General features: G+C 44.2%; 1 protein-coding gene across 3 annotated transcripts in view; it reads right to left on the reverse strand.

Annotated features, from left to right (window-relative positions):
• The window catches only part of PER3 (period circadian regulator 3), a 34,853-nt gene extending 19,672 nt beyond the window's left edge, over positions 1 to 15,181 (reverse strand). For 2 of the 3 annotated variants that reach the window (XM_069079132.1, XM_069079134.1), the window contains exons 1-8: positions 12,907 to 13,005; positions 9,709 to 10,137; positions 9,232 to 9,377; positions 8,345 to 8,460; positions 6,813 to 7,014; positions 3,226 to 3,274; positions 2,369 to 2,511; positions 729 to 807 (exon numbers count right to left, since the gene is read on the reverse strand). In XM_069079132.1, coding sequence (XP_068935233.1) covers positions 729 to 807; positions 2,369 to 2,511; positions 3,226 to 3,274; positions 6,813 to 7,014; positions 8,345 to 8,460; positions 9,232 to 9,377; positions 9,709 to 9,860 — 887 coding nt within the window. In that variant the 5' untranslated portion in view covers positions 9,861 to 10,137; positions 12,907 to 13,005. Of the gene's footprint in view, positions 1 to 728; positions 808 to 2,368; positions 2,512 to 3,225; positions 3,275 to 6,812; positions 7,015 to 8,344; positions 8,461 to 9,231; positions 9,378 to 9,708; positions 10,138 to 12,906; positions 13,006 to 14,956 lie in introns of those variants that run through there. The other variant, XM_069079133.1, reaches the window with a different exon arrangement.
• Positions 15,182 to 15,490: the final 309 nt, after the last annotated feature.

The following is a 15,490-nucleotide window of genomic DNA, read 5'->3' on the forward strand; positions in this document are numbered from 1 at the left end:
AAACTGGCACACAAAGCTCTGTCTAGAATAATGGCTAAGATCTGGGACTCTAAGGGAGCCTATGAGGAAGGCTTTGGAAAAGTTAACTGTACAAAGGTTTCCTTCCTGTAGCTACAAAGACAACAAGTTTACAATGCAACCAGTTTCTGCTCTACCCAGCAGATTCCACTGCCAGGTGAAGAAGGTATCTTGCTATCTGTGTGATGGGGGCTATGTTATAGTGTAAAGAAACCAAAAACAAAGCCCAAGCCTTGGATTCAGGGCAGGGCAGCCCAGTTTTAGCTTCTCTTTCAGATGGGAAGGCGTTTTCAGGTCAATCCTACTCAACTACCATCCTGAGTGGTTGTAAGTTCAGACATTTACAGCGTGGTCCAAATGGGACAAACTGGAGCCTCATCCAACTATCCTGCCTTGAGTTAGTCTCTCTTCTTTGCCAGGCTTGGTTTTCTCATTTGCAAAGGAGGGAATCTCTGCTCTGCCTACGTGATGTGGCTACTGTCAAGATCAAGTACGACCTACAGGGAAAGCTCTTTGTCAAGATGAAAAGCAAAGCACTTTTAGCTAAGACAGTCACTGGAACACAATTTTTTAAAATGGTAAGATCCAGTGTGTCAGACAAAAGATGTAAGACACAGTAAAGCCACGTGCTCCAACAATGTAAATCTCAATGTACTGAACGGGAAGCCGTGGTCAGCAACGCATTTCTCACTTCTTACACAAGTACCCACCTTTCATCCACTTCAAGAAACACACACCCTGGGGTATGGGTTGTTGTAAAGATCCTTTTATTCACGGGGATCCGGGGAGCTAGGAAAACACACACTTGAGATCTTTAAAAGGCCAAGAAATACTCATTAACAATATAGTAAGCTGTTTTGTGATCTGTCATCTATCTCAACAATGAGAGAACACAGATATGGGACACAAATTTCTCTTAAAATCAGTGACATCAATTTCACCAGCAAATACGATTTTACATTCTGACAATTGTCATTAAAATCCCATCAATATTTTAATCTACATGATTTTGAAATGGTGTGGGGGGATAGGCACAGACCCTGTCTTCTATCCACAAAGTATATAAACAGATCTAAAAAGCAATTTAAAGTCAAATTTTAGATATAATAAGCACAGTGATATTTAAGAATTGTAGAGATGTGAAAAGGTATCTAAAGATCACTGGAGAAACTGGGAAAATTTAAAAAATAAAAAAATTTCTAAAAAACAAAGAACAACCTTCTGAAATGCATAGTAAATAAAATTTTATAATACAACAAAAAGCTTTTTTCTGTATTTGCATTTCCTGACTTGTGTGAATTAAACTGGTAACGTTAAACAATAGATACTTATCATGCAGGTTTAGACATATGACTTTGTCACTAAAAAATCACTTATACTTTAATCAGAGATCTTCTAAGTACTTTTAAGTTAACAAAACATTCCCATTCATACATTCTGTGATCTACCTCTGGGGAATTTCAGTAGGCAACCTAAAGACCACAGGTGTTCTATGGCTGAAGTCTTCATTAGATATCTTGTATGTAATTACTGCCCCCTGATATAGGCAACCCATTAATAATCACTTTGAAAGGAGAAAAAAATGTGGGTGTGTGTGCTCCACAAATATATATATATAGGGAATAAGTATGCAAGTATAGGTTGTACTAGGTTTTATTTAAACCAAAATGTGTGGGGGTGGGGGAGGGAGGAGAAGGAGGGATATGGAAGGCAGAATGTATTCTGCTCCTGTACCTGAATGCTATTTCATACACAGCTCCCAACACCCAAATTGTTAGGTTACAGTGGACCAATATCCTGATGAACTTAATCCTCACAATAGCTCCTAGAGGGCAGACATTGGTTTTTCTTTGGGATCCTCCAAATCTAGCACAAGGTAGGCTCTTAATAAGGGCCAGATGACTGAATTCATTTGACAAGTACTCCCCAGCTAAGTACCATTCCTTACTGGCATCATTTTGCATGAGGGAGCAGAACAATTAAGTGTCTTCCAGCAGACTCCACCCCCAACAAATCCCCAGCAGAGACAGGAGTAGAGCCCTAACTCTGTTGTCAAATTCTACTCTTGGTTTTTTCTACTACACTGCCCCTCTAAGGAAATGGCTGAAGATTGTAGAAAACGTCAGAGACAGGTGTGGGCAGGAGCAGGGCAGAGCCCAGGAAAGTGAGGCCCAGGGCCTCTATACACCTGTGATATAGACACAGCATACATATCACACACATACATACATACATCCATACACAAACAAACACACACACACACACACACACACACACTCCCTCCCTCCCGCCCCCCCCCGCCTACTGGGCTGCTGTCTCCACAAGCTGAATGAACAAAGCATTGACTTGCCTTCATAACCAGAGTGGATCTTCTCAACCAGAGTGAGGCAGCAGGGTTCTGACTCTGTATCAGCAGAACTGTATACATTGATCACATAGGGGGTGATCCGGAATGGATGATAATGGGCCTCTTGCTCTCGATCTTTACCTCCCCTGAGGAAATTTCACATGATTAACTAACTGATGGTGCTATTTAGAACATGGTTGGGCAAAACATTCAAACTTCTCACAGTGACTTCTCTGAACAGGAGACGTATAAATGTATTTCTTTTCAAAAGTAGAAAAATGTGCTTAGTCTTGCTGCTGTGCCCAAATGCAATTTCCTCTCTGCTATTACAGAACCACAGATTCTGGGCTGCAAAGGACCTTAGCCATCATCAAGTCCAACTTCCTGACTTGAAAAAGAAACTGAGGTAGATAGTGCTGATGGTACTTGTGAAGCGTTTGAGACCAGAGTGGAGCCTGGTCCTCGTGCCTCCAGGTGCTCTGCCCAGACTGCCACTCAATCACCCTATGATGGTGAGACAGACAGAACCACCTCAGATTCCACCACCGTAAGGGAGCACCTCTCCATGTCCTTAGTGCCTTCGGGCCTTCTCACTTCTGGGGCTACTGATGCTGCTAAGACCTACTGTAGGCCTCAGCCTACTTTCAGGATTCCATGCACTTGGTACTTTATGCTGAGGAGCATTTTACCACATTAAAAGCTGGATCCTTAGTTAGCCATTTTTTTTCTTCTCCTACTCCCTAACTCCCCTTGCCAACATCTCCTTGTCTTAAACTTCTTTCTACATGACTCTTCTCCCCTCATCGCCCTCCCAAAAGGTGTCTGTGTGGGAGGGGTCCACCTGAAACTGCTACACTTACCTGATCCTGCAGAAAAAGGGCTTCACTTGAGAACATTCATATTGGGAGGCTGCCAGAAACAAACACAAACAGATTGCAAATGACCATCTCAAACAGGAATGGCATAAAAGTTCTTCCTTCTCCACACCCCATCAATGCTATGGCCTTGCTCCTGCACTGTCAGTCAAGAGAACAAAATGGCTTTCAGAAAAATGCACCCATCCTTTAGATACATCTGTGTGTGATATTGTTACGTGTGCTATAGATGATACACACGTGCACCCTTCTCCCATACTCTGGGGCCTAAGCAGCACTATCTCCTCTTACTTAGGCAGTGATGGTTTCACACAGCGGCTTGTACATGAATGATGATAAATTAGACCCATTAAAAAGACACTGGAAATAGACTCAACACAAGAATTCCAAGATATTAGAACAGCGTCTGCCGTCCTAATCATTGCATTGCAAGCAAAGGGAAGATTTGGCAGAGGTCTAGAGAATGGGAAATCAAGAATTCAAGGAGAAACAGAGAATTCTGAATAACAAGAGGCAAAAAAGTTAGGCCTCTAGTTTGGAAAGGCAAAGGGGTGGGGAGGGGGACCAAACTTATAAAATTATAAGCACAATTGATGAGCATATTTAGACTTGCTCACAGATGCCAGCACACTAGAATTTGTATCCACTCCCTAAAATCGGAATGAGGCAACAGAAGGATTACAAAAGGAAGACTATGTTACAAAAGAGTGGTGTGGTTAAGAGATATAAAGAACTTGCTACCTCAGTACCCTGAGCAAGCAGAAGATTAAAAGGCTTCAAGAAGGTCTTTGACCATCGATCTATAAAAAGTTATTCAAGAAAAACCAAGCACATCTGTGATACAACCTCAAACTTTTTCGAGGCAATGTTACAGAGAACAGCTATACAAAATACCATATGGTACCATGAATGACCACTGGTCTGACCTAATGTCAAAGTCCTGTTAAATTTAAAATTCTACGTATTTATAGAGTTCAGGTTTGTTTAGGTAAATGTAAATATATTTATACAATTGAGATGAGAAGATTCAAGGCCATTGGACAACACTATTATATAAATATCATTAAAAATAAACAACAGTACTCCATTATGATACAGATGTACAGATATGCCAAACTGGCCCAGAATCACTACGATATATAACAAAGAACAGAAAATGAATCCTATTTTTCAATCCCAGAACTATAAAGGTGATTCACTGCAGAATGAATTTTCCCAAGTAGAGGACTGCTTCAAAAGATCACATAGTCCTCGAACAGAAGGGACCTGAGAGATCCCCTAAGCCAGAAGCTTCATCATGTAAATCTGGGCAGTGAGATACAGCTGGCCCCACATCACACAGTTCATAGGCAATGGAGCTGGGCTTTAAAGGGCTTTCAAATCTAAAGCTTTCATATAGTCACATTGGTGATATCCAAGGGGCTCTTTTTTTTTTTCCTCTATAAAGTTATTTATACTTGTACGAAATCATGGAAATGACTGAAGGGCATGGACTTGTTCCCCAAGTTCTCAAACACTCAAATTGTTCAAACTTGAATGAGGGAGTGAAGTTCAATGAAAGAATGGTTTTATATCAAGGCTCGTATTAAATATAAGGACCTCACTCCATCAATTCACTGTTTAGGCCAGAAACAAAGTCCAAGTCTAGAAATGATAGAGAGTAAAGGAAGTCAGCTACATGAACATCCCTAGGGGAAGTACACAGAAATACTCCAAAGCAGAAACTCAAGTAGGGCCATATAAGCATAGACTTTCAGCCCACGTAGCAGCAAGCACCCCAGCATCCCCAGGGTGGCTGCCAACACAGGTTCTTAGATCTGCTGTTCTAAAGGAAAGCAACTCAAAATGGGTTAACAATCCTGCTTTAATCAAACATATGTCATTTACCTAGTTCAGGGGAAAAAGGTCAGCACCCTGAACTTCAGAGAATACAGAGGTTACAAGCAGACAAAAAATACAGAGAAACAGATCAGCAGACAGGCTTCCAACTGTCTGACCATTACATCCATACCTAGTCAGTTACCAGAGAGGGAAGCACCAACATCTGGGTTTCAAAGCCAGGGGGCTCAATGGTTGCCTAGAATCTCGTCTGGTCAAATCACACAACTCTTCTCAAAGTGAGCTCCAAAACAAAATCTCACATCAGGGTATATATAGCCTTCTCCTGGATCAGAGAATGTCACAACCCTCTTGATCCACTGCCCAATCACAAAGTAACAAGGTGTGGGTGTTCCTGAAGAACAACCCTCCCACCACAGGCTCCAGGTGACAACATTCAGCCTGTTAGGGGGCAGAGTATATTTTCAAATCAAGGTAAGTTCTCAGAGTCACTTAAGCCTATCAAAGGGCCTAGGGGCAAGGAAGATCTTAAATTTCCATTCCCATAACAGCCGATCAGAGTTTTGAGGATTAAATTCCATGAGGCAAAGGGGTAAAGAAAGGAAAATCAGAAAAACTAGGGCAGATCACTGAGGAACAGATGCAGAAGAGAAACAGATTTGGGGAAGAACATGAAAACTATCTGAATCTTAATTCAAGCACATGCAAAGCACCTAGATGAAAAGTATCGTGTTGGACACCAGAAGATACCAAGATAAACAAAGAATGACAGTCCCTGTCCTCAATAAGCGACTGTGAAGAGACATCAGAAAATTACTGATATTGAAAAAAAAAGATTAAAAAAAAATGCAGGAAAAGAGTGGAAGAGTAATGAGACCCACAGGAATACTTTAGAAGGATGAGAGGAGCTAAGAATAAGAGTTTTAGCCTAAAAAGAAAAGGACAACTTTCAGACAATGATGTAATGTTTGACAAAGGACTGGTTGAAATGTCTATAATTGGAAAAGCAAGTGTGCAACACCATTTGCTGGCTCAAGGAAGACTACTGCTGAAAAAGAAGGAAACAGGAACTTGGGGAGAAAGAGGATAAGAAACCCCTCAAGTGTTTAAGAAGAGAAACCCTTTACAAAGACAACAGAAAAAAACACCTTTTGAGATGACACAGAAGGATCAAAACATGAATTATTATTAATATAAAGACATGAAAAAAGGCCAAAAGGAACTTTCTGGTTAGAGATTTCTAAAACAAGAAAATGGTACAAGCTTAAAAAAAATCAGGTAAGTCCTTAGAAGAAAGGAAAGGAAAGAAAGGAAAAAGAGATTTCTCAATCAGAATTTATGTGGGATTTAAAACTTATTTGAATAGAAACACTGTAGACAAAACAGAAGTAAAATATTTCAACTGTACTAACCAAGATATATAAAGGCCAAGTTTTATGTTAGTTATATTTACCATGTATATGCAGCTGTAAGCTGACATTTGGGGGGGGGGTGTATAAACACACACATATGTATATATGCAAAGTAGAATTAATCTACAACAATCAGAACAAATTTACTATTAGATTTTTACCACATTTAAAAATCAATGATTTAAAATCCTTGCTCATTCTAGCACCTCAGGTTCTCATGCCTGGGTATCACTGAATTTTCTGCTAAACATGTTCAGTTCCAAGCGAATTAAAGAGAAACAAATCCTTTTTCACTGGAATTAAGAGCCCTGCTCTCGTCACCTGTTTGGGTGCTGACATTCCAGAATGGAAGATGGGCCTGGGCCGTGTGTGCGTAGAACACCCTCACGTCTTGAGGGGCGAGCAGCTCGACAAATGGAGAGGATGCCAGGGAATTCTTCTTACAGTTCAGAATAAGAGTGGCCTGCTCTGAAACATGTACCAACTTTCCCGACAGAAACGAAAAAACCGCCACAAAGGTATCCTAGCAAAGATATTTTAAAAAGTACAAACATTTAACCTTTACAGACAATAGCCATCAGAAGGTAATTTTTCTTTAAGGGATTTTCTTTTACAACTTAGGATCAACAGCTACAAACTTAATTTTAGAATTTTCTAAAAAACAGTATCATAGCATTTGGGTTATCTGACATCTCAATCCTCACAGCCAAACCATCTTTTTTTGTACGGACCTATGACTTCAACAGTGTAGGGACTGAAGATTCAGAAGCTAACACATATCAGTAACTCATCCATAAGCTGCTCCCCTGGAGAGTTCCTTTGGGCACTGAAAGGTGAAATGAGTTGCCCACAGTCAAACTGTATATGTCAGAGGTAGGCTGGGTTCTGCCCCAGACCTGTATAAGGGTTGGCCCTCTATCTATCATGTAAAGCCGGCCAAACAATGTATCTAAATTTTAAAAATAATCTGTCTCTAAATGCCTTCTCTCTATTTAATACTTTGACAATGGCTCAGAGGGGTAAGCAGCTGTCCCTGATGGGCCCCCACATACTCCTATTCTCTCCCCTCTCACAGAGTTCGGAGAGATTCTCATCTTTCATTATTACACCCCTCAGACATCTCACATGTGCTTGCCTCCCCAGCCACTATTTCTATTCCTACAACACCCTGTTTAAAAGGCACATACTGGGTACTCAATAAATGCTTAGTGAAGGACCTCTGCTATGTTAAGAGGGTAGCACAAAATCCATTAACCTTTCTTTTAAGCTGAAACTGGGCTATGATTTCAAAACACCACAATGGTTGGTGTTCACTAATTTCCAGAATATCAAACAATGTAAAAGATACGGGGAGGCTGAAGTTTTTGTTTAATGTGAGGAGATTCTCTATAAAGAAATACAGTCTCATCTGCTGTCTTTGACACAGCAATAGCTAGACACTCACCTCTTCTAGAAATCCAGTTTGTAAAAGCCTGAAGAATAAGGTAACTAGGGTAACTGACAAAAGAAAACAACTCTAATAACAGCATAAACCCAGCTGTGACATGAAGACAATGGCCACCTGGCTGGAATGATTGTTCTCTATTTCACTTTAGGATGAACTTGGGCATAAATGCTATGGACACATGAACTACACTGTGACCAAAACAAAGTGCCCACTGCACAATGCTCTGGGTGTTCGGCCTCTCTCTGAGGCAATGGCACAAGTCCCTTTACCTGGGCCTTCTCCAATTATCTACCTCAGGTCACAACTTTCAAAACACACAGTACTGTTTCTACTGTACAAACTTATTTGTAGATTAAGTCCTGGGAAGGCTGTAAAGAGGAACGGGGGCAAATTCTGGACCACTTACTGTGTTTTTTGATGTGTGTTCTGAAGCGATGGTGGCTAGTTCTTCAAGGCTGTACTTAGTTATGTCTGCCTGGTGTGCTCCATTCGGTCTGAGAGTCTGGAAAAACTCATTGTTGGCTGAGAACAACAGAAAAATGTAAATGGTATAATGAAGACACTAATAATTTCTACAACTGATTCTTTGAGCTGTATTTTCTTTTATAAGAAATTAATGGCTTGTGGTTATAATGAGACCATCCTACCGCATAATAAATTTGCTTCATATAGTGATTTATGAATTAGAAACATATAAACCCAGTGATATTGGGTTTAAAGCAAATGCACAAACCAAAACTTTGAGGGTTTCTTCAATAGAAAGATTTCTCAGATCATACAAAGAACATGCCAGACACATTTAGGTAGTAACCCCACAAATTCCCCCCCCCCCAAAAGCAACCCAACAGGCAGTGTACATTCCTAAAAAGAAATCTATTACTTTTAATGCTGAAATTAGACAGCATACAGTAGCTGTAAAGATGCAAAAGTTATAGGTATAGACTAGGGTGTGTACCTTAAGAATGTTTTGAGAAAATAAGAAAGAATGGTACTGGCAGCTAATTTTCTATATGATTACTAATTTACTGCAGTTCTATTTAAAAGATTTTACTCTTGATCAAATGTAAATTAAAAACAGTATTTCTAAAAAAAAAAGAACATATCACTAAAAAAAGTTCCTCATCTTTTGTCAGACAGAATATTTTATATTAATCATGATCATCCAATGTGCTTAGTAAAATCAATGCATTTGGCTCATTCTGCACATTCTGGACCCATGGCCACAGCTCTGAGGGAGCTGGGGCTTATGATAAGCTGGCCCAAGTATTCCCTTTCACCCCCAGTCTGCTCTACCTTGAACGCTGTGCACACAGCGAAGGGCATAGTTGAGGGCATCCAGAATACTTGGTTTATGATTTCTCTCGGAGGGGAAATACTTTTTCATTTCTCGGACCACCATCATAAGTTCTTCAGAAGTCTTGTTTCGATCTCGCTGCTCACTGAAAGACAATAAGAGGTAAAGTTCCATCTTTATAAGATGTTCCTCTTCCTTGATGAACTGACGTTTCATCACTGATACATGGTGGACTTGTTTTCTTTTACTCTCCCCTTCCTCCTGGCTTCCACTATTATGCCACTGATCACAGGCCTCTGCTTCCTACTATTGACTTTTCATATCTACTCCTCAGTAGCTTAATTTTCCCAGATCTTCACATTCCAAGAGACCATCTCAATCCCAGGTTTTTTCTTCTCTAACAATAAAAACTTGGTCACTTTGCTCTTTCCTCTTGGATGAGGAAAGAAAAATGGTCAAAATAAAAGCGAACTTACCTGTTGCTGTCAGCATCAGCCTTGCCTTGCCTTTTGAAGCCTTCTTTCCACATCTCATCTGATTCTTTATCGAGGGAATCTGTCCCACTGGACTCTGGTCCATTAAATTCATTTCCACTGGAGTCATTGCCATCAGACTTACTGCTCTGCATTTCTAGGCCTTTACAAAGGATGCTCTTCTCTGGCTTCTAAACACCACTGGCTCTAAGGGAATGTGTTCTCTATTTTGGAATCAGCAAGGATGATGATCATGTTCTCATTTTGGTCCAAGCCATCACCTAACACAAAATTTTCTGTCACAACTGACTGATGAAATGTGACATGAGTACTTAAATGTTGCCATTCAATGAGGGAAATTTTTTTCTAGATTCACTATTTTCTATAATAAGGAACTTCAACATCTTATCATTCAAGTGTAACGACTTCAATCTGAAAAAAAAAAGTCGGAAAGTAAAACATGTGTTTAATATCTGAAACCAAGATGAAAATTTCAGCGGCTCCTCTCAGAGACACAGAAAAGCATTCAGATTTGTAGGATCGTGAGATCTTGGAGTTAGAAGGACCTTAAAGGGCATTCAGTCCAATCTTACCACTTTATGGATGGGGAAACTAATGCCCATAAAGATGCAGCAACTTTCCCAAGGTCACCTAGCTAGTAAAGAGCAGGCCTGGGATTCAAACCCAGAGCTGGGACCAGATCCAGCATCCTTCCCATTGTGCCAGAATGTCTTTTTCCAATAGTAGCACGGGCCTGGACCCAGGTCACCTGGCTCCAAATTCAGTGCTTGTCACACTACCAATCCCACGCAGCCAGTGTTCACTAAGCACCTACTATGGCACTGTGCCAGAAGCTGAGGATACAATGACAAAACAGAAAGACAGCCCTTGCCTTCAAGGGGGTGTGTGGGGCCGTAATAATTCCATGTGGCCAGGTTAAGTATTTGGGGTCTAAACCTGTGATTTCACTGGCAGAAGCAATGCTAGAAGGTATACATCTAGTATTTGGTCAGTGATCGAGAGTTGCCTGGGGGCATTGCGAGGTTAAATGCCTTGTAGGTCACACACACCTGTTGTTGTTACTGAGTCATTTCAGTCGTGTCTAACTTTCCTTGACCCTATTTGGGGTTTTCTTGGCAGACACTGGAGTGGTTGGCCATTTCCTTCTCCAGTTATTTTTATAGATGAGGAAACTGAGACCAACAAGGTGAAGTGACTTGCCCAGGGTCACACAGATAGTAAGTGTCTGAGGCCAGATCTGAACCCAGGAAGATTAGTCTTCCTAATTCCAAGGCGACTGCTCTATCTACTGCATCACTTGGCTGCCCCACACACTCAGTGACACACAACTGCTATATGTCACAGGCAGGATTTGAACCCAGATCTTAGAATTCTAGGATCAAAGATCTAGAGCTGAAGGGGACCTCTGAGGTCATTTAACACAAGTCCTTCATCTTATGAATGAACAATAATAGCATTTATTAAGTATTTCTTCTGGGCCAGGCACTGTGCTAAATGATGGGATACAAATATGCCCATGATAGCACGGAAGCTGAGACCCAGGAAGGTTAAAAGTGATTTGCCTAAGGTCACCCAGGGAGCCAGTGTTCCAGGTCTGACTTGAAACCTGGTCACCTGGCTCCAGCAGTTCTCCATCCTCTCCTCCAGGCTGCCAACAGGGAAATCGGGAAAGGCTCCCATCCAGCCCTCCTCCAAACCCCCTGCTTCTGCTGAGGGACCCATGGCCTTCTAGTAACCCAGATTTTCAACGTGGAGCCATGCTTATCCTTCCTTTCCCAATTCCCAGATCCAATTAGTGGCCAACTCTGGTCAATTCTAACTCCATAGGTCTCTTGCATCCACCCTGCTGATCACAAGACTGCAGATTTAGAGGGGCCTTGGAGGCCGTCTGTGGCTCAGTGGATAGAGCACTGGATCTGGAGTCAGGAAGACCTGAGTTTGAATCTGGCCTCACACACTTACTAGCTGTGCGACCCTGGGCAAGTCACTTAACCTCTGTTTTCCTTAATTCACTGGAAAAGGAAAAGGCAAACCACTCTAGTATGTATGCCAAGAAAACTCCAGGGACAGCACTGGTGTGGTATGGTCCACAGGGTCACAAAGAGCCATATAAGACTGAACAACACCACCAGAGATCATCTAATCCAAACCCTCAGTTTAAAGGTAAGGAAAGTACACAACAGTTAAGTGACTTTGCATCTGACACCAGATCTTCCTGTCTGCAAGTGCATCAGGCTCTATCTATCCTTTTCACCAGACATCCTATCTCCTCAGCCCCCACCTCCTGGTTTTCTTCAAACTCTGAGACCTCTCCTAGTCTTACTCTCCCCACTCCTTCCTTCTGAAATTACCTCCCACTTACACTGTCTACATGGTGTATGTACATAGTCGCGGCATGATGCCTCCCTGCATTAGCTGTGGAGCCTTAAGAAATAAAGCCTCAGTGCCTGGCTCCCCTGGATCTGCTGCCCTGTGTCCCTGGCACTCAGCACGGAGCCTGGCGCACAGTAGGTACTCATTATTGCTCAGTGCCTCGCTTGGGGAGGGGGGAGCAGGGACCATCTGCTGCCCTGTGTCCTTGGCACTCAGCACGGAGCCTGGCACACAGTAGGCACTCACTAATACTCAGTGCCTGCCTCCGAGGAGGGCAGGGGCCGTCTGCTGCCCTGTGTCCCTGGCACTCAGCACGGAGCCTGGCACACAATGGGCACTCACTAATGCTTGGTGGCAGGAGCCAGGCACACAGTAGGCACTCGGTAGTACTCGGTGCGCGGCTCCCGTCGCTCCAACATCGGTCAGCAAGTTAAGACGGCCGCTTGTCTTAAGTACAAAGTGGCAGCAGGCAGCGACCCCGGGTGGACGCAGCCCCACCTGGGCAGGCTGGATGCAAAAGTTACCGGGGCCGAGAGGAAGGACATGACCCGCCCCCCCCAGGCTTCCCGCCTCGGACCCTCGCTTGTCTTCCCCTCCACCCCAAGTTCAAGGGCAACTTGTTTCCCGCTGGGCTCCGGGGGCGGTTACGTAACTCGTCCCCCCTCCCCGCCTCCAGGGGTTTCCCTTCCCCGCTCCCCGCCCAAAGCGCTTTAAGGGGGGAGCGAAGCGCTTCGGGGGGGCGTGACCGAACCGCGACCCCAGTTCGTCCGGACCCCAGCCCTCGCGCGGAGACGCTCGCTCACTCACCCGCCCGGCCGCCGCCGCCGCCAGCGCCGCCGATGGGCCCCTGCGCGCCTCCGCCCTCCTTGGCCCGGCTCTCTCGCGCCGGCCCCGCGCGCAGGTCTCGGGGCCAGCCGCGTGCCGCGGGGCCGCACCCCCCCACCCCACGCGAACGCCCGCCTGCAACGTGACAGGGCCCCGCCTCCGCCGCTCCCCATTGGACGCCGCGCTCAGCCCCGGGCGCCGTCATTGGCCAGGAGGAGGAGCCTGCGGGAGGAGGCTCCGGTTACATAACCGGGCCCGAGGCCCCCCAAACCCTATTACATAACCCGCTGGGAGAGGCAGGGCGAGAGACTCCTCTTGGCCAATCCTGTTAAGCCGGTGGGCGGGGCGTGGGCGGTGGAGTCCGCGAGGGAGGCGTGGTCCTGGTAGGCACGAGTCAGGTATCCTGCTGCTGCACGAGGCTTAGATGGTGATAGGCGGAGGTGCCGTGATAGGGCGGGGCGGCTGTCACTCTTAGGTGGAGGCGGGAGGGACAGGTGAGCACCGGGGTCAGTGATGGGAGGAGACCTGGCCAGGGTGCTCTACGCCCGAGAGAAGGAGAGGGTTTGATTTGCAGGCAGAGCGGCTTTCAAGTCGTACTTTCTTGGATTGGGGCCAGAGGCGATTGGGCATTGGCATTGTGGCTGGGGCTTGGTTGCCTGGGAGGAAGGTGGCGTGGACGAGCCCCTTTCTCTACATATCTCCCTCTATTAAAAATGTCTTCTTTTTCAATCAACAGACATTATTTCCTCGCTTCCCCTCGTTGAAAATGAAAATAAAGACCCCACCCCAAACAAACCCTAGCAACAAATATCCGCATTTGAGCAAAACAAATTCCCACGTTATTGTCCACGTCCAAAAATGTATCCATCACACCTGGAGATGGGAAACGTAGTTCAGCCTAAGATCTCCGGGATCCTCCATTCTTGATACCAGTGAGCTGGTTGCAGGCTTGCAGAGGGTCACATCCTCCTGGAAGCTTTTTCCCGATTCTCACCTATTTATTAGAGTTCCTTCCCTCCTTAATCAACAGTCATTTACTTTTATCCGTATCCCCCTTCTTGTCCTGTTACTTACCATAGGGTCCAAGGTCTCGAGCAGGAAGGAATCTCAGATTTAGCCCAACTCCTTCATTAAGTGAGGAAACCAAGGTCCAGGGAGAGTAAAAGCCTCGCCCAACGTCACACAGGCAAAAAGGCAGGATTTGAAGTCAGGTTCGTTGTTACTGGGGAGCCAGGACTCTCACCTGTGCCCTATAGCCTCTGGGGCTCCTCATTCTTTGCTCCGTCCTCCCCCTCCTCAGGCTCACTGCCTTCCAAGTATGGAAATCCTCCAGTTCTCTGCCACTGGTCACCTTCTTTTGGGTCTCTATGCTTTCTCCTTTGGTGATCTCATCATCTCCCTTGGGTTCAATTATTATAAATTGTTATTTTTCAATTATTCTATTATTATTATTATTCAAGTGACTCCCAAATCTATAATCCAGCTCAAATCTCCCTCCTAAACACTAACCCTGAGTCGTCGTTCGTTGTAGCCCTACCCCCCTCCCACGCCTGCTGGACAGCTCTAACTGACCATCATTAAAGTCAACATACCCAGAACAGAAATCATCCCTCCACCAAATCCCCCATTTCTTTTCAGGACTTCTCTGTTCTTCTCATTACCTAGATTTTCAGTTTTGTGGTCACGTTTCTTTTTCCTTTGTCCCTCAACCCCTATATTTACTCAGTTGCCAAGTCTTGTCAATCTCCATCACACTTCTTACATACAATTCTCTTCTTTTCATACAGTCCCTATCCTAATTTAGGCTTTCACTGTCTCTCCCTTGGTCTCCTGTAAGAGCTTCCTGTGTGGTTTCCTTCTCTTCAGTCTCAATCCATTCTTCATATAGCAGCCAAATTTATAGTCTTAAAGCATAGGTCTGACTGTCATTTCCCTGTTCAACAAGCTTCAGTGGTTCTAGGATAAAAAAACACAAGCAAGGAAAAGCCCATAGCCTGGCATTACAGCTCTCCATGACATAATCTCCACCTACCTTTCAGTCATCTCTCTTCCAGTCAAACTGGCTTATTAGCCATTCCCTGAACAGAGGATTGCAGAGCCCACCTTCATGCCTTTGGAAAAGAGACTGACTCATCTGGAATGGTGCTTGCTGCTCACTTCCACCTTGAGAATCATAGTTCAGGTACTGCCTCCTCCACATGCTATCTCCTGATCCCCAGAGTTCCTGGCACTCCTCTCTTGACATGTCTCTGAAGTACTTTGTCTTTGGAGCACTTTGTTTTTACTTCCTTTTTAAAGTGTAGCCTCCCAGGAAAAGGGAAGTCTCTGAGGCCTTGGGCAGTTCCATTTTTGTCTCTGTAGCCTTAATATCTGTAATGGTAATGGTCATTTGAAGATCTTCCCTGACCCCTAATAGGCCAAATGTAATCACATGGAGCCTGTGGTGGGAGGAGTTTGCTGAATGAGTGGAGCAGAAAGCTGGGAGTCAGAGCAGTTAGAGCTGGGGGAGAAAGGGGATGCATTGGAAGGAGATAGCTAGGCTTGTGAGTGTTTGTGGGAATGCTTT

The sequence above is a fragment of the Petaurus breviceps genome, unplaced genomic scaffold (assembly GCF_028583685.1).
Source record: "Petaurus breviceps papuanus isolate PSGF00001 unplaced genomic scaffold, PetGlider_PUasm1.0 91041, whole genome shotgun sequence".
In the NCBI taxonomy this organism is placed as follows: Eukaryota; Metazoa; Chordata; class Mammalia; order Diprotodontia; family Petauridae; genus Petaurus; species Petaurus breviceps.